This window comes from Oryzias latipes, chromosome 7 (assembly GCF_002234675.1).
Source record: "Oryzias latipes chromosome 7, ASM223467v1".
In the NCBI taxonomy this organism is placed as follows: Eukaryota; Metazoa; Chordata; class Actinopteri; order Beloniformes; family Adrianichthyidae; genus Oryzias; species Oryzias latipes.
This window is the reverse complement of record NC_019865.2, coordinates 17,056,181-17,077,213: the sequence shown is the minus strand read 5'-3', so window position 1 is coordinate 17,077,213 and position 21,033 is coordinate 17,056,181. Positions and strand designations below refer to the sequence as shown.

Sequence of the window (21,033 nt, the reverse complement as noted above, 5' to 3'; positions counted from 1 at the left end):
CAAAAATGTGTTAAAATGTTTTAAGCTTTAGGCACTTTTGGCTTTTGTATGTACTGTCCAACAGTTTGTGAATGAATTGAATAAAGTTTGAGTAAAATAACTTTGTCTTTTTTACTTTACCACTTAGGCTACTTATTACTTTACAGTTACGTTTTAAAATTAAAAACTTTTCATTTTTCTTTAACCAGAGAGCCTCTATGGAGAGGTAACTGCAGGTTGGAGACCCCTAATCTAAAAGATATATTGGGATGTAAGGGTGGCACAAGACTTAAATAGATAATGTGCAATTAGACTTTATAAAAAAGGTTTTCTGTCTTTTAATGTCTGGGAAAAAAAAAACTTATCCTGTTGAACTCTGAACAGCACTGAGAACAGAACAAACGCCTGAAACACAGCTAACTTTGCAAGAACTGCACTTTGCAAAACCCTGACATCATCTCCGGTGTTAACCACAGGACATTTCTCTGTTCTAAGCCCATATAAACACAGATGTAAACAAAAATTAACAGCAAGCGTCTGTATCTGCCCTTCCTAGATCTAAAGAAAAATCTGCTGTAGCTTCAGTTTCATAAGAATTCAAAGTTAGCAGGTATAAATCTGTCTGCCTCACGACATATAAGAGCGACAAAACAGCACCTGGTCTTCCTCTTTTGGAGCTTTTCAGGAAACATTAAATCGCCAAACTGAATTCAGGACAAACCAGGCTATTTTTTTTCCAAAGGTCATAAACTCTCTCCTCCTCAAACTCAATGATGATGAGAGCAGGATGAGGATGTCAAACTGACAAGGACAGAACAAGCCTCAGGGATCAGGTGCTGCTCAGATCCTCCATGCCACTGATACCTTTCCCTACTGCTCTGTCACATGATCTAATGAATCGATTTCCCTTCAATATCCGTCTCTATAGATTCTCAGCTACGTAGATATTCTCTGAGGATTTTGTTATATTTTTCAGAGTAACTGGACTTTAAAAGGGGATAATCTAGATTACATTTCACTTTACTCAGTGACACAAGTACAAAAAATGAAATTAAAAATCAAACTAATCTTTAAGGGAATGTGAACTTTGTAGTAAACTTTTTTCTAAAGCTACGAACACTCCGGCCATTTGGGAACGCGTTAAACTCGGATTCTAGAATGCGCATTTAGCCCATGGTGTTCGCACAAGACAAGCAGGGAAGCCCAAAACGCACGTTTCCATGGACATTTCATTGAAAGTGGTTGTTTAAACCACAAGTGTCAAGCTCAAGGCCCGGGGGCCAAATGTGGCCCTCCATGGCATTTTATGTGGCCCGCGAGAGCATAAAAGTTTTTAATTTCTTAAAATAAAAATGAAAATTGGTTTGTATTTATTCATATCTAGGGGAAACAGACTTGAAATATCGGATTGGGCAACTATACATTAGGACTTAAACACTGTCCATATAACCTAACCTGAGAGAATCAAATTTAAAAGGATTTATGCTAGAGTAACAAGCAAACATATGTTTTCTATGCAACTGTAATTGTCACTTTAAAAAGTTTTAATAAATAAATTATGAGTTATTTAATATTAAGGAGTAGTTACGTTTATTTTTCATTACATTTAGTTACATCTATAAGTTATTTCTGGCCCTTTGAGGACAACCACTATGCTGATGTGGCCCTCAGTGAAAACGAGGTTGACACCCCTGGTTTAAACCTACAGCGAGTGAATGTAGCTTCAAGGTATCCGACTCACACTTTAGGATTTTGCACACAGTGTTTGGTTCAGCACAGATAACATTTTGGTCACAATAAAACAAATAAAACATACATGGTTACAATTTAAAATCTGAGCTTTTGCAAAAAAAAAAAGCTAATTTCGATTGGCCTTTTTTCCATTTTTATTTCATTCAATACACATACATTTCTTTTGTCGTCCTATTTTTAAAAAATACCGGATTTTATTCTTATGGTCTTGTAAGATTCATCTGAAGACTTAAAATAGTATCAATAATCTGGAACAAAAGCTGACCAAAAATCAATGACAAGAGAGGTGAACCTATGGAGAGGTCATCAACCCAACCCCCTTCTTTTCCAATAAATCCCATCAGCCACTGGGGATGGATAGAAGTTGTAGCCAGACCCTAAAGGAGACTATTACTGAAGATACACTACAGTCTCCTTCAGGAACTGCAATCTCAAGACATGAGAAGATCAGCCAGAAGGCTTGGCTAACATTTTACTTGAGCAGCCTGCTCCCAAGAACATCACTATATCTAGTTTTTACACCAAAACAATAAAGTATTTGACTTTGGCGCATACCAAACAGCGTTTGCTTTTAATCCCACTGCATCTCTGCATCCAGATTTGGACTTTTGCCTTACTTTAAGAAGTGGGAGTGTATATCTGCATCTGCCAGAGCAAATACCCAAAATATAAAAGGTGAAGGTGGAGTTGGTCTATCAATTAATCAGTAGCTAATCGTGATTAATGCCACAGGCTGAGCACCAGCTGCACAACAGCAGGCTCTGAGTGGTTTTAACACAGCCCTTCACCCACATTACCACCAAGGGACAGTTTAAACAAAAGAACCAAAACACAGATTAAGCTATCAACATCAATGTTGCCAAGCATTATATTAAACTGGTGACTTATAAAGATAGAAACAAAAATAAACTTGAAAAGACATACCAGCTCAATGCCTTGCCCAGATAATAGAAAATTTGAAGTGGTTTTGCTTGCAGCTAAAATTTTCAGAAAGCTCAAATTTTTGCTACAACTGGTTTAAAAACGCAAGCATGTTAAAACACAGATTATCTCAATAGGCAAAGATGCACGTGTGCTAAAGCTTACCTTGGAGTATTGTCTACGAAGGCTAAAGCGCTGCACCATCCTCACTGACTGATCCACAGCTGGAGTCCCTGATTTACTCCTCTCTCCCGATACCCCTCCAAAACACACACTGCCTCATGCCTCATATAGTGCACTCTACATTCACACACACACACACACGCTGGCTAAAGGCACGCTAACCTCTCCATATGCACACACATTTCAGGTCCACACCGCTTTCTACTATGCAAACACAAGGGAGGGTGGAGAAGAGAGCGGGGGGTGGGGAGATAAAGACAGCTTAGATGGGCTGCCCCCCCACTCATATTCAAAATGAGAGAGGGGGGGGTCTAATATTTATACAGGTATAATCAAAAGTCACAATGGTTGTTAAGAATTTTCTATGAAAGCCAGACTAAACCCAAGAGTGTTAAGACTGCAGATAAGAATAAAAGCTTCCATTCACACATGTACACACCTCACCACATCCTCCTCTGAAGGCAGAACTCTCAACACATTGACACATAGATAGAGCCCAGAACAGATACAGCTCAGCTCTCACCCATCTAGGGCAAGGCAAGACTGCCTCCTGCTTCCTGTCAGTGGGTGGGGTGAGGAGAATGAGGTGCTGTTAGAGACTGAGCAAGAGGAGAGACCAGCTGACTGCCCATATTAACTCCCTCCAGGGACAGAGGACGAGAGACGGGGAGGGAAATAAGGGAGGAAAAACCACAGAACTATGGGAGAGCAGGGGAGGACAGGAAAGAAGGAGGAGAATTCACTAAACATTACAAAAAGCATCCTGGATCATTTCAGCTTCAAACAAGCTTTACATCCCCTCAACAACAGGATGTCGTGCCTCCAAGGTCAGCCATGCTGTTACTATGGCAACAAAAGCCGGGCATTTATCTACATAGCTTGACGTAAGTTTCAGGGTATCCACGGCGACCATTTGGATCACCTTAATGACTTTGTTCAGTTATAATATAAAACAGGGTGGGGAAGTTAGTAAGTGATGAGTGAACTGGATTCTATCAGCCAACCAACAAAAGGTTGATGCTCATCTTAGACAGAAGCCAGACTAATGGAGCACAAATGTCTGCCTGTGTTTTCATAACAGGTAAACAATGTGTAAGCATGCAGAAGGACTAAGTATGGGTATGCATTTCCACATTTGAGCAAATATAGTTCTTACAATTACATTGCTGATCCATGCAGCTGCTTAACACTAGACTGTCAGACCTTTATCTTTTTCTGAAACACTGAAACTCCTTGATACTGATTATTTAATAAGTCACCCACGAATAAAACCTAATAAAATGTAAACATCACATCCCCTTGATCTAGTTTTGAATGGAAGCTGAGATGACAGCGACCTCTAGTGGCATAGTAAAATCCACAAATGTGTGGAGAAAAATGTGTATGAAAAACTCTGCAGTACCAACTGGTGCTATTTTTGTTCCGAGGTAGTAACAACAAACTATTTTCTTAGGTGAAGAAGTCCTTTTATGAACAAAAGAGGTCATAGTTGAGCCTACCATTGATAGGAATTTAAATTAAACTAATTTTCAGAGATAACCAAATAAAAGGGAGAAATTCTCCATACCAAGTGGTAGAGACTAAACAGAAAAAGTTTGGTACTAAACATTCACTTGTCCTTGGATGATATTTGTTAATATATTAAAACTTATAATAGTAAAGCTTGGTTTTCCTTTCCATGTATGTATCCAGAGATTAATGGCAGGATTTTGTAACTGAGAATTTACATTTTGGTCAGCTTATAATCAAATAACTAAATGCAACTAAACCAATTCAAAAACCCGTTTGGGTTTTTGTTGGACAGCACAATATCAAACTTTAAAGTCATGTAATATTACAGTTGTTGCAATCTCTGCAGTAAGCAATAAAAAAATATTGTATCCTCTTTAAATTGGGATTAGTTTTGTTTTGGCAGATTTTTATCAATCTGTTTGGGAAAACCAGGGAGCAGTAGTGTCAATCATTTCATAGCTAAATTAGTTTTCAATGTTAGTGCATATGACCAGCCCGTTCATCTACCCCTTTTGACTGACTTCTCAGTGACCGTGTAGCGCACGTGTGTCAAACTCGAAGCCGGGGGCCAAATGTGGCCCGCCATGTATATTTATGTGGCCCACGAGAGCTTAAAAGTTTTTCATTTCTTTATTTTTTTATTTTTTTTTAAATCGATTACATATTATTGATGTGTAGCTGCTGTTCTAATTATTCAATGTTTGGAGGTCTTTTGTGTGTATGCAGACAAATTCTTGTCATCAAACCATCAGTGGAATGCAAGGCTGTGTGCAGCCTTTTTTTGTAAAATGTTTCACCTGTAATACATGTTCTTTCTAACTCAGTTTTATGTTATTTTTCTTGGACGGTTTGAACTTTCATTAATGGAGTTATGTGGGTTTTAATAGGTGGACAAAATTCAAAAGGATTTATGCAAGAGTAACAAGCAAATCTATGTTTTCTATGCAACTGTAATTGTCACTTTAAAAAGTTATAATAAATAAATAATGAGTTTTTTAACATCAAGGAGTAGTTACATTTAGTTTTCATTACATTTAGTTACATGTATAAGTTATATCTGGCCCTTTGAGGACAGCCATTATACTGATGTGGCCCTCGGTGAAAATAAGTTTGACACCTCTGGTGTAGGGATAATGATTAATGACTTCTGGCACTTACCCTGTCTGTCTCCTCTGTAGACTGGTACCCTGATGACAGCCCCACATCTCCAGAGCTGTATCCAGGGACAGGGCTGCAGGGAGTGGTCTCTGTGGTGGAGGAGGACCGTCGGCGGCTGGTATGCTGCTGCGGATCGTGAGTGTAGCGGCGCTGTGGCGCTTGGGGGCTGCCTCTCAGAAGAGGATCCCGGTCCCCACTCGCAGACCCGGATCCTTTACTGCGCCGGCTTTGCAGGCTTGTCCCACGCCTTATCATGCCTGCAGCGGCTGAGCCCCGGCCAGCTGTGGAATGAACCACAGGAGCAGAGAGGTGGTCAGAATCACAGCAGCTAGACTCAAAGTTGACCCTTGGGGCAGAGGGGGAAGTGCCACCTGTGGACACCACAGAGGATGACGATGAGGAAGATGATGAGTGGATGGTGGAACGAGAGAAGGAGAGGCGTTTACGCTGTAGCTGGAACAGCTGTTTCAAGCCCTGGCCAAGAAACCCCATACTTTCTTTGGTGTTTTGGCTCGACTTAATGAAAGAATCATGTTCTGAGTGAGTTGAAGCACTCTCTAACCCCATTTGTTGTGAACCCCCCGCCATTACTTTAGCTTCAGAATCTGAACCAGGGCCAAATCCCTTTGGCACCCTTTGACAATTGTCCTTCTGATGCATATGGCCTTGCTGACACCACAGAAACAGCAGGGATGAGTTGTCCAATTAAACAGTCTGCTTAAGCCTCCCTCTGTATATGTCAGGAATGTAAATGGTCAGGGAAAAAAGATGATGACAACAAAGAAGAACAGAGAATAACAGGGTACAGAAGACAACAGTGGAAGTGGAGATGAGACTTTCTGATGGAGGTTGGAATCGGGTCATTTGCAGTCAGGGGGGGGAGGATCCAAACTGGGAGCATGCATCTTTTTCACTCAGGAACAAGTAGCCTTGCTGATCTGACACAAAAAAAGAAAATCTATTATATGACAGAGATCTGTCTAGATTCACTAATCCTGATTAATTTTGCTACAAATTGTGACCAGGTTTCATATAAAATGACTAAAACAGAGCAATGGAGATGCTAGTCTAATAGTGTATGGAAAAAAACATGATGTGCATTATTTCTAAAGTAGGCAGCTTTGTGTAGGGAAAGCTGAAGAGGAATGAAATCACAAAGAAAGACAAAATAAACGACAAAAAACTACAATTTATGGTAACAATCCCCATCAGGGAGCAAGAATCTCACTCACCATTGGCCCATTAGTAATCCTAATGCATCTTATTCTTGTAGAATACCTAAAGAAAGAAAAAAGTAAGAAACTTGGATCATTTTTCAATTAAAATCATGGATGACAATTGCATTATGTAACCTTGTGATGGTCAATTTTTGTTCATCAGAATGAACAGTGAACGGAATTTCTTTTATAAAATTTAAATTTTTTGTCTAGTGCTGAAAAAGAAAGTAATTGCCACTTTAATTCAACAATGTCCCTTAAAAATGTAAGTGAACACAATGAAAGTGATGCAAAATATTAATGTTAATATCTTAACCATCCATTAAGAGTCCAAAGGCTTCAAATGAATTTGTATTCTTATTTAAGTTTTCTGGTCAACTAAACACCAGGATGAGTCCCCGAAAATACTGATGTCTGTTTTAGATCACATTGTCAGCATCTTCAGCAGTTCCAGGTTCTGTTTTTACATCCATCAACTATACATTTAAATGAACAATTCCTGACAAATTCAGCACAGGACATTTATGCTGGTGTCCTCTACAAGACATTTCCCCAAAACTACTTCAACATGTGTCTGGTACAAACACATCTGTTAGACACTTGCACAAAAGCACACCTTGTAAACACCGATAGCTGAGTTAAATAGAATCGCTTTTCTTGTTATTAGACAATGATCGGCTGCACGGTGGAGCAGTAGTTAGCGCTCTGGCCTCACAGCAAGAAGGCCCCCGGTTCAAGTCCTGGCTGGGGGACCTGGACCAGAACATCAATAGGGGACCTTTCTGCGTGGAGTTTGTAAGTTCTCCCCGTGCATGTGTGGGTTTTCTCCGGGGACTCCAGCTTCCTCCCACCATCCAAAAACATGCTTCATAGGTCAATTGGTCAACCTAAAATTCTCCCTAGGTTTGAGTGTGAGAGTGCATGGGTGTGTGATTGCAGACATTCTACCCTGCGACAGACTGGTGACCTGTCCAGTCCCCTGCCTTCGCCCACAAGTGGCCGGGATAAGCTCCGGCAGCACCGTGACCCGGAAAGGGAAAAACGGATTAGAAGATGAATGAATGACTGAATAGATAATTATCAATCAATTGACTTGTTTTAGATACACTAGTTTATAGATTTCACTAGAATGGATATCATGGCTGTGTGTAGGACTGTGCATGGAAAACCATGTTTCATTTATCAGGGGGTGCGATGAGCTTTATCCAGTGGGTTCTTAGGCAAGACCCCTTCTCGCTACTGCCCAACTGTGTAGCCCCAAGGGGGCCCAAGTCTGGGTCCCCCAGCGCCGGTCCCAAGCTCGGATAAGTACAGAGTTGTGGGAGGGCATCCGGTGTAAAACTCTTGCTTATGGATAAGCTGAAAGGTAAACAACAACTTCAATGTTTCATCACACGAGAAACATTCAAGGTGTAAACATTTAAAGTCAAACTCCTATCATCTTTTGATCTATAGTAAAAGTGTTCTCAGTGGTCTTTTATGATTGGGCTGTTTGTAGTCAATTATTTTAAAAACTGTGTGGGTTTCCTAGGACATAGTTTCTGCAGAGCAGCAGGAGTTCATTGAAAAATTCACCTCTGTGTTGTGGATGGGACTTTTGGCACAGAGAAATCCTCCCCACACTTCCCATCATCCATATACTTACACCTTATGGCAAGGCAAGGCAAGGCAAGTTTATTTGTATAGCACAATTCATACACAAAGTAATTCAAGGTGCTTCACAAAACAGAAAAATGCATTAAAATCACAATACATCATAGAAATAATCAACGTAATATTTACTTTAAAAGAAAAGAAAAAAAAAATAATAATTGAAAATTGATTTAAAAATAAAGGAAGGAAACAGCCCCTCACACCTTGACATAACATTACAGGTCCAACAAAAGTGGCGAGTTATAGGAGGTTTTGAGCCAGATGTCAGCTCAGACGAGAAAAATGAAGACTTACATTTATTTATATCTATCTTTCTGCAAGTGGATGCATCAGACTGGAGTGGGGCAGGGAGCATGTGGCCCTCTGATGGTAGTTTCAACATCACAAATAACCTCTTAGTTGAAACAACATTTTAGCGTCTGCTCATGATTTACGATTAAAATAAAGATATACTAAGAAATACAATTTTAGGCTTAATTTCCTTTATAAATGTATTCTATCATAAGAAAATGCTACAAGAACATGTTAAAATTACCAAAAACACAATATATTTCGGAGTGGGTCTTTAAAGGCAGGAAAAATGAAATAAGTCCAAGTCTTCATTCAGCATACTTGTTTGCATGCCTTAAAAGACACCACTAAGTCAATCCTTGACCAAACACTTGTGTGTCAGAATGGTTACAGTAAAAGAGAGGATATGAATTTCAGTCACACTCCCTTCCAAAGGAGCCATTTTACTACCCCCAAATATTTCCTTTGTGAAGGAATTTAAAGAGTCTCTTTTTTGCAAAAGAAATCCAACATGGTAGTGTCACTAACAAAAAGTTCATACCGGTAATCACCTCCTGCAGTCTGGCAAACTGCATGGCTGATGATGAGTTTGTGACCAGAGCCAGCACAGTTACTTTAGACAGACAGTCGGGCATGCAGCCAAAGCTGTCCAGTGGCACCAGTAGCTTCAACAATTCATGATAGCAATGAGAGAAACTGCACCATTCAGAGCCTTGAGAAGCATCAGTTCAACCCGGTCTCTCTTTAAGGTTTACAACTGTCACAACAGGCAGAGCAACAAAAACCTCATAATCCATTCCAGGAAAAAGCTGCATTTGTGCACATAAAACAGTAGTATTTATTATTTGCGGAAGGTAATCCTTACTAACCTTTTCCACTTAACTCAAATCCTCTGGCTGGGAGATAGTGGCTTGTTTAATTCAGCCTGTGTGTTTACAAAGCAGTAAATGTGACTGCTGCCAAATAAAGACTACGGTAAGTTTTAACAGCTTCTCTTCCATCAGCTCGCTCCTGTTTTAGGAAACTGTTGCGCCATCTGCACATTTTAAAATAAAAGCGACACAGATCTCTCATGCTCCTGAGTATTCGTGCCCTTTGAAATTTTAACAAGGCTAGTGTGCAAATGTAGAATGTTTATCATAATTTCCAAATATGATGTATGGAGGAAACCCGTCTGTTGGTAGAGCAGTGCAAAAGCCTTGACGTGCTTCACTCTAGGGATGGGCAGATATAATTTTTTTCCTGTTCGATATGATAACCCATATCTCCCCTGCAACTGTGGCCGATAGCCGATATTTGCAGATACTTAAGTGTCTACAGAAGAGCAAAGTTTAGATTTCATTTTTTTTTCTTAAGTAGAAATGCATAACTTCTCTTTTACTGGACAATCACATTGTGATCACCTTTTTAACATCCAGCAAAGGATCTCATAGGAACAAGTTCCACTTTAAAAATTTCATATAAATATATCTGAAAGCATTTAGATATATTTATTGAATATTGGACATAACTGTAAACCATAAGCTCCCCATTGCCAGGGATCTATTATGAACAAAATGTATTCCAATAAAAAATTAAAATTTACCTTAAAACACTCAATTACCAACTATGACTGTCAAAATTAGCTTCTCTATTATGAACAAGTATATATTTAAAAAATAGGGGGCCAGTTTAGCTCGTGCTGGTTTGCGGCGCCTTCCGTCCGTGAAACCAGGATTCGAATCCGAGCTGCTCCCTGTTCCCTTCTCTGCTGCTGTGCCGGTCCCAAGCCTGGTTGGATTGAGAGGGTTGCGTCAGGAAGGGCATCCTGCGTAAAACATTGCCAAGTTAACCCAGCGACTCATCCTCAAGGGAAGGTTGTTTCACTATGGCAACCCCTGATGGGAGAAGCCGAAAGTGAAAGAAGATATATTTCAAAAAATAAGTGTTTCTGAAAACAGTCAGAAGAATATCGGTAGCTTTTTTAACATCGGACCAATACAGATAAACTTAAATTCTGCAAATATCGGCCGATACCGATACTGGCACAGATGTATCGCCCATCCTTACTTCATACCAAATACAAAAGTTTTGAATCTGCAACAAATCGTTCCTGGATATATTTGTCAGTTTGTTGTTTCACCAAGTGTACCACCAGCATACACAGTTACATACATCCACTTAACCATAAGATCTATAGCATTCACCGGGGCAGGAGCAAAATGCTTATTTATAACCATAAATACATGGAGAGATTTTTAGACTTTAGACTTTTTCAGCACTGCAGTTAGTAAAATGTGATTGTGATAATGTTATACAAGTCCTCTGGGCAAGCAAATAACTTAATTGAATTTTAATGTAAATGACCCTTTGATCAGGCATCCATCACACAACACCTGACTAAGCTACAAGGTCTGGTATGATTAACCACTATATGCTGCTACCTAGGAGCTGGTTGGTGAAGGAGATACAACTTAAGTTAATCTTGTTAAGAAGCTGGCTCTGAACCTTAGGTCTTGTCCTGGCTCATGTGCCCAATCCTCCGTGTCCATAAATCCCCTCCCTCATCCCTGAGCTGATCCTAACCCTGCATTGGATGCTTTCTTGATTGCCTGTGGTTTTATAGTGAGACCAAATCCTCTTTTTGAAGCCTTTAGAGGACAATGCTTCATTGTCGCACTTAGTGTGCATGCCTGTATCTGTGCTTAGTTTAGACAAGTCTTGATGATCCACCTAGATGAAGTGATGATGCAACCAGGGCAGATGGATCATATAATGACAAATGTCCTGCTCTTTAATTTTCATGACATGTTGTTAGACTTCCAGGAATCTACGAACGTGAAACACGGCACAGCTGGCAAGGGGACATGTTTCTGTTTGAAACCCAATTTTAAAGTCATGTTAGAAAAGGCAGTTTTCTTAATAAACAAAACAAGACAAAAAAATCACAGAGAAAAAGACGGACTGTTGTTAAATGTTAAAGACAAACAGGATTCAAAAATTCTGTAAGTCGGCATGTTTATCAGAAATTTCGCAATACTGTCAAAGGTACAGGACAAACGGCCAGCTGGACAATGACCTTACTGGAGCGGTGGCACCACTGCTTTAATGCTGCAAATTAAAAAATAGAATAGCATCCTGTGATAGCAATATGATAAAAGTATTATTGTTATTTTTGGTGTCATTGTCATTACTATTATAATGCATCTATTTGCCAAGATTTTTCTCCATCTACTATAATTTAGTGAGCTGGTAAAAATATAATCTATTTTTATTTGAACAATAAAATTAACATAAATTCATAAGATCCAATCCTCAAATTTCCCTTAACACAATTCTTTTTCTTTTACACCAAAACTGCCCTCAGTTAGTTTTAAAATGTACGAATAACATATCAATGACAGCTCCACTTTTTTCCAGTTTATATGGTCAGTTATTTGAAGTTTTCATAACCAATTCAAATTGGTTTGCGATTAAAAAATTGTAAAAGTTAAAAATCCAACTGTAGCCTTAAAAAAAAAGGAATCAATTCGGAATTTTAGAAAAAATATCCATCCTAAGATATAATACTGTGCAATGACTAAAAACAGCAAAAATGAATAAATATACATAGAGTTTTGGCACTAGAACTACAATAAATGACAGTAAATTACACACAAAAAATAATCAAAATTATTGCAAAAATATTCATACAATGCTTAAAAACAAACAAATTTAGGTGATTTTTACTAAAAAGAGGATGAATCAAGTGCTAAAGTGCCAGGCAAAGGAGATTTTTCTTTACAAATATGTAATGTGAAACACTATATTTGTCATTATTTTGTTGCCTTAAATATTTAGCATTTAAGCATTTTTTCAGCAGACAAGGTTTCCTGCTCTCTAGCTTAATTTTATCTTCATGTTAGCTCAATCTAAATGTACATTTAACGTGGGATGTAGATAAAACATGGCCCTGAACCCACCATCTTTAGTTTTTTTTCTTTTTGAACAAACAGTTGGGTAGTTCAAAACACAGTCACAGCTTCAACAAGCCAATGCTGTGTTTCCAGAAGAGTCTGCAAGCTGGCATGGAATAGATCGCTCTTTGTTTCCTGTGAGCCACATGCAGACCCATCACTGTTCTTTGTGCTCTGCCTCTTTCACTGACAGGCACACATCAATAAGAGCGGAATTAGGCCAGAGAGTTCAGTCGTTAGGTCTGTATTTGAGTGCATGAACAAAATATGTGTCTCTTTCTATAAGACTGACTAAAAACACAAGAATAAAAGTGGGTCATACAAAAAATGATATGGTGTGGCAACACTTACTTATGTATGTTTGTGCTGCCATTAACCCATGGAAACAGGACTATATCTCATTCAGCAGCTGCATCATGACGGCAAAGCCAGGAAACAGGAACAATCGTTATTGTAGTTCTGTGCGTGAATTTGTGTGTGCGTGGCTGGAGGCAGATAATAGCAGAGTTGTTCAAATTGGCACAATAATGACTTCAGTGGACCACACAAAGTGTTATAAGAAGCAATTTTTCCCATCTGATACAAAAATGAGAAAAAAAAGGATAAGAATGTTCTACAAGACGAAAAAGAAAACACTCTGAAAAACAAAACAAAAAAACAATCCTAGTGTCCACTGCCTGTTTTAGCCTGTTCAGGTTTAGCTCATAGTGTGTCTGCATGAGGAGGTCTACAGCAAGTAGCTACCTATAAAAGGCAGGGACAGTGCGCTGTTGTGCTAAATGAAGCCCAGAGGGAGGCCCTGATGGCAAAGTTCTGCTGAACTTTCTAGGAAAGACACATACGATCATTTAGTCTCCACGTGCACACATAAGAAAACAATAAACAAAAAGGGGCTGAACCTCAGTGCATTTTAACATTCAGATTAGATGCAAATTACCTACTAAAGCATCAAACTATTTGTAATTTATGTGCTTCTTGTTGGAACAGAAAATGTTAGGCCTTTGCAATGATCTAGTTCTCTAATTATCTAGTTTGTTAAAAAAAAACAAAAAAACATCAATTCACCACTAAGCATGTTAGTCGGAAAGTGCTTTACTGATGCCAAAGGTCAATGGAAAGTGACCGTACTAATGTGAGTAGACATAAAAAAAAACCTTAGATTAAAATACTTGGTGGTGGATTGATATTTTTTAAACTTAACACTCTTAGTCTGGATATGATAATAAGGTAACCCAATAAATTAGCATTTAAATGATTATTCAGATCCTTTAGTTTGAAAGAGATTGAAGGACAATAAAATGAGAATTAAAAAACAGAACTTTCTTAATAATAGTTTTACCAATTTCCGGTGTTGATACTAACCTGCATTTACACCAACAGAAAATCTTGGTAACATAAAAAAAGTGTTCAACAAAGATGAATTGATCTTTTGTCATTATGTTTCCTATAACCAGCATTCCTGCTTTGCTGATCATAGAACATACCCAAACTTCTAACGTACTAGTTGTCTTTATTTTTTTAATCAGCGGCAAACGCAGACATGCCGCCGAGGTCAGCTCTAGGCTGACCTCATGAAATGGGTGGCACCCACACAAAGCGAAAGGCTCAACCTCAGAGATCGTGTTGTATTACTTCCAGGTAGGAAAATGAATTGTGAAAATAACTCATATACATTTCATTTAAAAAATCATTCTTTGTGTGCCAAAGGCAATATATTATCAAATACATGGATATTGTTCACTGTAAAAAGCATCAGAATTGCATATTATAGGCTCTATAATTAAATACAGCTAAAAGCCTGACAGTGACATGAAACAGAAGATCTGGCAGTGATACTCATCTCATGCATGTGGGATAGGCCTGCACAATATACCGCAAATTTATCGTTATCGCAATATCCAGCTCTGCAATATGCATATCGCAAAAGACGGAGATTATCGCAATAAATCGCAAACCCAAAATGTGTTAAAACAATCTTATGGCAGCTTGAAGCATTTAACGAATCAAATAAATCCCTTTATGCTTTGACCAATCAGATGGACGCCTTCCCATTGTTGACCAATCAGATGGAGGCCTATTATGTTAGATGTTTGTCCCCCATGTCAATGAGGGTCATTTGGAGTATAATTTTTAAACTGTTGCAATGAAATGATGTTTTTGTTTATTTTTCTATTTGTTTATTTACCGCAAATTTATCGTTATCGCAATATTGATCACTAATATCGCATATCGCAAGTTTTCCTCATATCGTGCAGCCCTAATGTGGGACATTCTGGAAGGCTTTTTGTTTACTGCACGGGCTTTGTTTGTGCTCAGTTTGTTTGTGCTCAGTGCAACAATGATTTGTTTTAGAACATGAACAACTGAGATAGTGGTCCCAATTCACCCCAACAACACAGCATTCAGAAGTGTTTCTAATCAGTAAAAGTACTAAAGGTTTTATTCTCCTGTCGCTTTTTGTATGACTCTTTCATTAGAGGCTAGTTATAGACAGTAAATTAATTTATCAGAGTATGTGATCTAATTCAAACTCTTCAAAGAGCTCCTACTTAGAAAGTTGATGAGTGTTTAACAGTGTTCATACCGTTCATATTTCAACAGCTATGGAGAAGCATCATCAAATGTCATCAGGCGGGAAACCACCTACATACCAAGCGAAACCCCATACCAGAGATTGTATTAGGGTCACACAGCCAAGACAAAAAGAGCAAGGCATCGCATTTGGGGTTCGGGCTGACTTTGCACAACACATGGCAAAAATCCACTCGATTCTAAGAACAAGAGATATTCAGTGCTTTAGGCTACACCTAGTGGGATTGTTTAGTAAGCAGCAACACCTATATAAATAAGTTTTCAACTAAATTTCCAGGCTCAGGTAACCCAACACTCCTCTATTTCCCCTCAGAGGTTAATGCATGGAGACCTGGAGGACCAAGCTTTACTCTTGACACCAACTCCACCTGTGACACTTGGCTCAAAACACAAGCTGGATCAACATTAGGTCCACAATCTGAGACACTATTTTTTATTTGTCTGATAATATTTTCCTTGATCTAAAGATGTGAGGTTAAAACCTTCAACAAAACAGCTCCATTTAAACTTGTTTGTAAGAGACACCGTCAGTTCCTATCAGTTAGAAGTTTTGGTTTTAGTTTTTTTAAGAGAGTTACAGACAGACTACAGTTTCAAGTTTGACTGATCTTTTTCCATCTCAGTTCCATGCAACAATATCAACCACATCAGCACTGCACATTTGCCGAACAATCCTTATGTAGAACATTATGGCTTTCAACAGTAAAGCTGGAGAAAACAACCACCTAAAATGTCTTCAAACCTCATTCCACTGTTCAGAAACACAACTACATGTTACAGTCTAAAATGTTTAACTGGACTATAAATGACTTTGGAAAAAGTTATGTGACATTGTGCTCATTAACTATGAGAGACCAGCCAATACAGGCTGACAGCAATGTTGAGAAAATGCAGAGATGTCCAACCAGAAGACACACAACACAACCAATGGGGAAAGAAGCAATTGAATGAATAAAAGTAATGAGATTAGTATATTACATAATGTTAGCCTTTGTAAAATGTACAAATCCAGCTTTCTCTTATTGACCACCAACATCTTAAAACTGTTGGCAAAGTTTCTCCGTACTCTTTTGAACGGCTTCATCTGTTCCGCCCCCTGACTATTATCTAGATTAATAGATGGAGAAGAAGAAGCATAAGTGAGGGAGATCCACCAACAGGGACAACATTCATATTTGCTGTTGCTCTTAACCAGTTTTCTTCCTTTATGTTCAATGTATGGCTGTCATAGTCACTGACCAATGCAGGCCAAAAGTGGATAAAATGTGTTTGAGAATAAATGTTATTTTCTATTAGTTTGCTCTGTGCCTGCAGTAGAATATATGATATAGCGTATTTTAAAAACCATTGAATGTGAATGCTGTGCTTGCACAAGAATGGAAAGTTGTTATTCAGGAAGCAAGAGCAGAGATGTATTCATTTTTGGAAAGGGAAAAGCTAAACTGTCATCACAAAACATTTTATCGAAGCCTATAAGGAAATTCCACCAAAACTTTAAAAAAAATGACCAATTTGCTGAAAATAATTATATGAAAATTCCCATACTAGTCTCTGAGAACTTTCACAGCAAAACAGACATGTTTGAAAGTGTAAACTTGTGCAGCTTGAAGCTCTTTTCTGCAGGAAGGGATCAGAGAGAAGCAGGCAGCTTGTTGCCATGAGATACCGAAGCCTTTATAAAGGAATCTCACCTTCACTCTGGTAGTGTGGGAGTTAGAACTGGCAAAAAAATACAAAACTAAAGCCACCGAGTTCAAAGTTGTTGCATTTGTAGAAATGTCTGGTACCACTGAATACCTGTACATTAAAACATTTTTTGTTTACTCAAATATTTGTGTTTCATGTAGTTTAAGATCAGTGTTGAAGTGCAATAACATTATAGAAAAGTGTTTACTGTAAAAGTACTGTATGTTCATTTTAATCTTTTCTAGACTTGTAGCTCAGAGAATGCAGGCATATTAGAGATCTTTAACAAAAGTTATTTCAAAATATGCATTTCTAATTATTGAAGCCAACAGTTTTTCATTAAAAGTATTATAAGTCTGCATTAAATAGATTTCTTTTGACTTTTTCTCAAATTCATGCAAAATATAGAGCAAAAACAGAAAAGAGGAAGCTAAAAGAGTTTTGCAACTACCGTTTGTTAAAAGTAAAAAATGTACAGCATAATAAACAAAAAAACAGAAATCACTTGAACTGAAGTGAGCAAGTAGTCAAGGTTCTCTGACTGAAACAAACTATGATTCATTTCAGCTAACAATAAGTCATCCAATTACCTGAACCTACTGACTGACCGGGGGTACAATTCCATCTCCCCTGATGACATAAGCACATTTCAGAATGACAATGCTGAGGTTCATCAGGGTGGGAAAATATTGGGCTGGGTCACAACACATGAGAGCATTTCACACCGTACCAACAACAATTATTATGTAGGATCACAAACAATTAAAAGTGTCAAATAGTTTCAGAATAAATGCTTCTTGTTTATCTTGTTATTCCAGTTTTTTTATTGCCAAATAAAAAGTTTGAATATTTGTGCAGGACATTAAGTTCTTTCTATTAGTATACACTATTTCTTATTTTGTAAGAACCAATTTGAATCTTAGAAATATTGCTCTGCTCAGATGTGACTTTTAACATGCAATAGTTTTTCTAAACCCTGTCATTAGAAACAGTTTAAAACTGTCAAATGAAATAATAAAACTTAAGAGTACATGTTGGTGGTTTTTGATTGAATTTCTTTAATCTTACTCAAATAAATTATCTTATTGTCTGATCTGTAAAGCCATGTCAACCGACCACCTCAACTCAGGCTCTATTGAAATCACCCCATTGCAATTTTGAATTTATGACTTTGATTTGAATTAAAGTTTAGATTTGGATAGATTTTGTTTCATGTTTTTGGATTGACAGCTGGGTGGAGCCTTAGATAAAACTAACTTACTTTGCTTTGTTCAGTCCAAATATATTTTTTTAAAACATTGTTGGTGTGGGCAGTGAAAACTCTGGTCAGGTTTCATTTTCACCATGCAGAAAGGTCATATCACAAGTTATTCATCGAGTAATTAAATCTATGGTTCATACAGATTGTAATTTGGTGTCAAACTGGTGGAAAAGACAAATGCTTCCCTAAAATTACTCATCTATGTTGCAGGAAGTATATATCAGTCAGCTAAAACATTCTGACCATGGTCCGATAAAAAAAAAAAAAAAACAGAGTATAGACTATAAACATCTGACCGGTCTTGTACGATAAAGTCCTCCGTGTTCTGCCGATTGTAGGATGGAGGTTTTGTGAGATTCTTTTTCACCATATTTTATCAGATGGAGCTGGAGGTCAGGTGGTCACCTCATTCTCTTTGTCATCGCCTTTAAACATTCATAAGGAGATTTAGAAACTGTAGCCAGATACAGAAGGAAAATGTAAAAATAGCATTCAGGAAGACCATGATGTTGCAACAATGGTTTTTTTTTTATGTACCTTTCAGAGGCTTAAATGTTGCAACTCATCCTTCTTTATGGCGTGGGCTCCTATAATGCGTATTGTAACACATGCTATCTGTGAGTAAGAGATGTTTCCATTTTCTGAAATTTCTGCATTCATTTTGTTTCCATTTCTTTTTCCCATGAATTCTTAAAATGAATTCAATATAAGTTATAGTTGATCAAATACGAACGATCAAACAATTGCAGCCAGTCAGTCAAGTGGAGATGTGATATTGTTCACAGTCGACAAAATGGATGCTCTGCCTCTTTATGAAAATTTCTATAACACGACAACTTTTTTTTATAGATGTCTAATCATCCCTCCAAAAAAAAAACAGCTGCCATAAACAAAACAAGGTAATAAAACTTAGCATCATTCTTCATGTCATCTGATTGAGAATCTGAGTATAATAAAGGGTGATTTAAACCTTTTTGACAGTGTATCAAGATATCTGCTATCTATAAGCACATCGTCACCCCTTCCAGTACAGAGGAGTTACATAAGTGCAGAAGTAAATTTCAGCAGATGGGCATTGTCGTCATTCAAAACCACACGTGTGACCATGTCTGCATCATGCATGCAACTACAAACACACACAAACAAATACTACATCTTTACAAAGATGATCAAATCTAAGCCCACCTTTAATATCAAAAAAGGAAGGAAAAATGCAAGTGCAGCATGAGAAGAAGGAGGAGGAGGAGGAGGGCAGCAGCGTCATCATGGTGGTCTGACCATCAGAGTGAGATGTGAATGGCTGTGTGCGCAGCACCCTGAAGGGGCAGCCAAGCTCTCAGCCACTTAGCAGGGTAAGCTGAACAGATACTGGGATACATTGTGACATACCAGACCGTTCCAACCCTGCACATCCCTGCACAGATGGCAGCAGTTATCAGAGGCGGATGCAAGTGGATGATAGCAAACCTGTCAGTTTAGTCACAGCGATTCACAGCAAAGGAAAGTAACAACATGCCACAAACCAACAAAATAATAAATGAAAAAAAGACACTGTAAATAATTCTGTAAACATCCCAGAACAGAAGTAGCATGACTGGCTTACCCCAAAAACACTGGTAATAAGGGGGGTGGGGGGTGGGGGTGTCTACTTTATAAAATAATTTGGCTTAAAATATGGCAAAACAGCAAAAAATACAGCCTCATTCCTCCCCGACGGGTAACTTGACAGAAGGACAAAAGACTTTGTAACCAAACTGTGAAACTTTAAGACTCACGACTAAACATAGCTCCTGCTGACACATGGGTCTGGAAAGCGCCGGCTGCCAATGACATTAATTGGATTGTTATTGAAACTAAAGCTGCAGCTAATGTCCAGCATTTCAATAATGCTAGCACAAAATTATCCAGCATCAAGCATCAAATGCCAATAGATACAAACTGCGCTTGACACTCAGTGCAGGGGAGAAGTATAAGGACCGTTACGAAAGATGAGCCTGACAATTGCCTGCTGGGTAACACAAAACGTACTTTACGCTGCACAGAAAAATGAGTAAAAGGACTTTCGCATATGTCTAAAGACTTCCTAGAAATGTTAAAAACAAATAATTAAAAATGTTTATTGCCAGACTTTTGTTTTTCATTGGCAGCAATGTGTAAGCGGACTCAAGTTGACAGACAGTCAATGTGTTAGTAGTGTGTCATTTAAAATATGCCGCTAACGGTTAACATTTTACAGTCAACCCATGAAAAAGAAACTCAGCACGCATGTTTAAAAACCACAAAATAACTCCCTATATATGGCGCTCACAAACACATTAACACTTACACGGGTGATAGCAAACTGTTGGAGCCGACACAGCCGTCCAGCGAGCGACAAACCTCCTCTGAGCCTCCGGGTGCAGTCAACACCACGGGCCGCCCTCTCTGTTCACGCTTCACAGCACCCTTCTGACGTCATTGCGTAAAAATGAAAGGGGAGTCAAAGATTGTGTTCGTATAAGATGACTCACTCTTACACTTTCTGTAAGCTATAGGTTAACACATTTCCAGTCGTTTCTAATGATGTATGAGTGAGTAGTAAGGATAAACTTTGATAATAAAGTATGACATTTTTTTTGTAAAGTCCAAATGTCAGTCAAGAAAACTCAAAATGAAATAGTTTAGATTATAAATTTTTAAAAAATGTTGCATAAATAAACAAACAGGTATTTTAGATTATGATGTATAATAAAATAATTCTAAAGGATTGTTCTGTTTCTACATTATGAACATCAACATGATATTTTTTCATATATGAAATCAAAATCCGTCCTTTCAACTGTTTGTCATCTTTTATTCACAAAGATTTTCTATTATTATTATTATTATTATTATTATTATTATTATTATTATT

The 21,033-nt window shown here is 38.0% G+C and overlaps 1 protein-coding gene across 3 annotated transcripts in view; it reads right to left on the bottom strand.

The window, feature by feature from the left end:
- The window catches only part of tmcc1 (transmembrane and coiled-coil domain family 1), a 41,731-nt gene extending 21,157 nt beyond the window's left edge, over positions 1–20,574 (bottom strand). Inside the window, exons 1-3 of one of the 3 annotated variants that reach the window (XM_011477266.3) lie at positions 20,467–20,574; positions 6,738–6,783; positions 5,506–6,443 (exon numbers count right to left, since the gene is read on the bottom strand). In XM_011477266.3, coding sequence (XP_011475568.1) covers positions 5,506–6,165 — 660 coding nt within the window. In that variant the 5' untranslated portion in view covers positions 6,166–6,443; positions 6,738–6,783; positions 20,467–20,574. Of the gene's footprint in view, positions 1–2,817; positions 3,352–5,505; positions 6,444–6,737; positions 6,784–20,466 lie in introns of those variants that run through there. The other 2 variants (XM_004070539.4, XM_011477270.2) reach the window with 2 other exon arrangements.
- Positions 20,575–21,033: the final 459 nt, after the last annotated feature.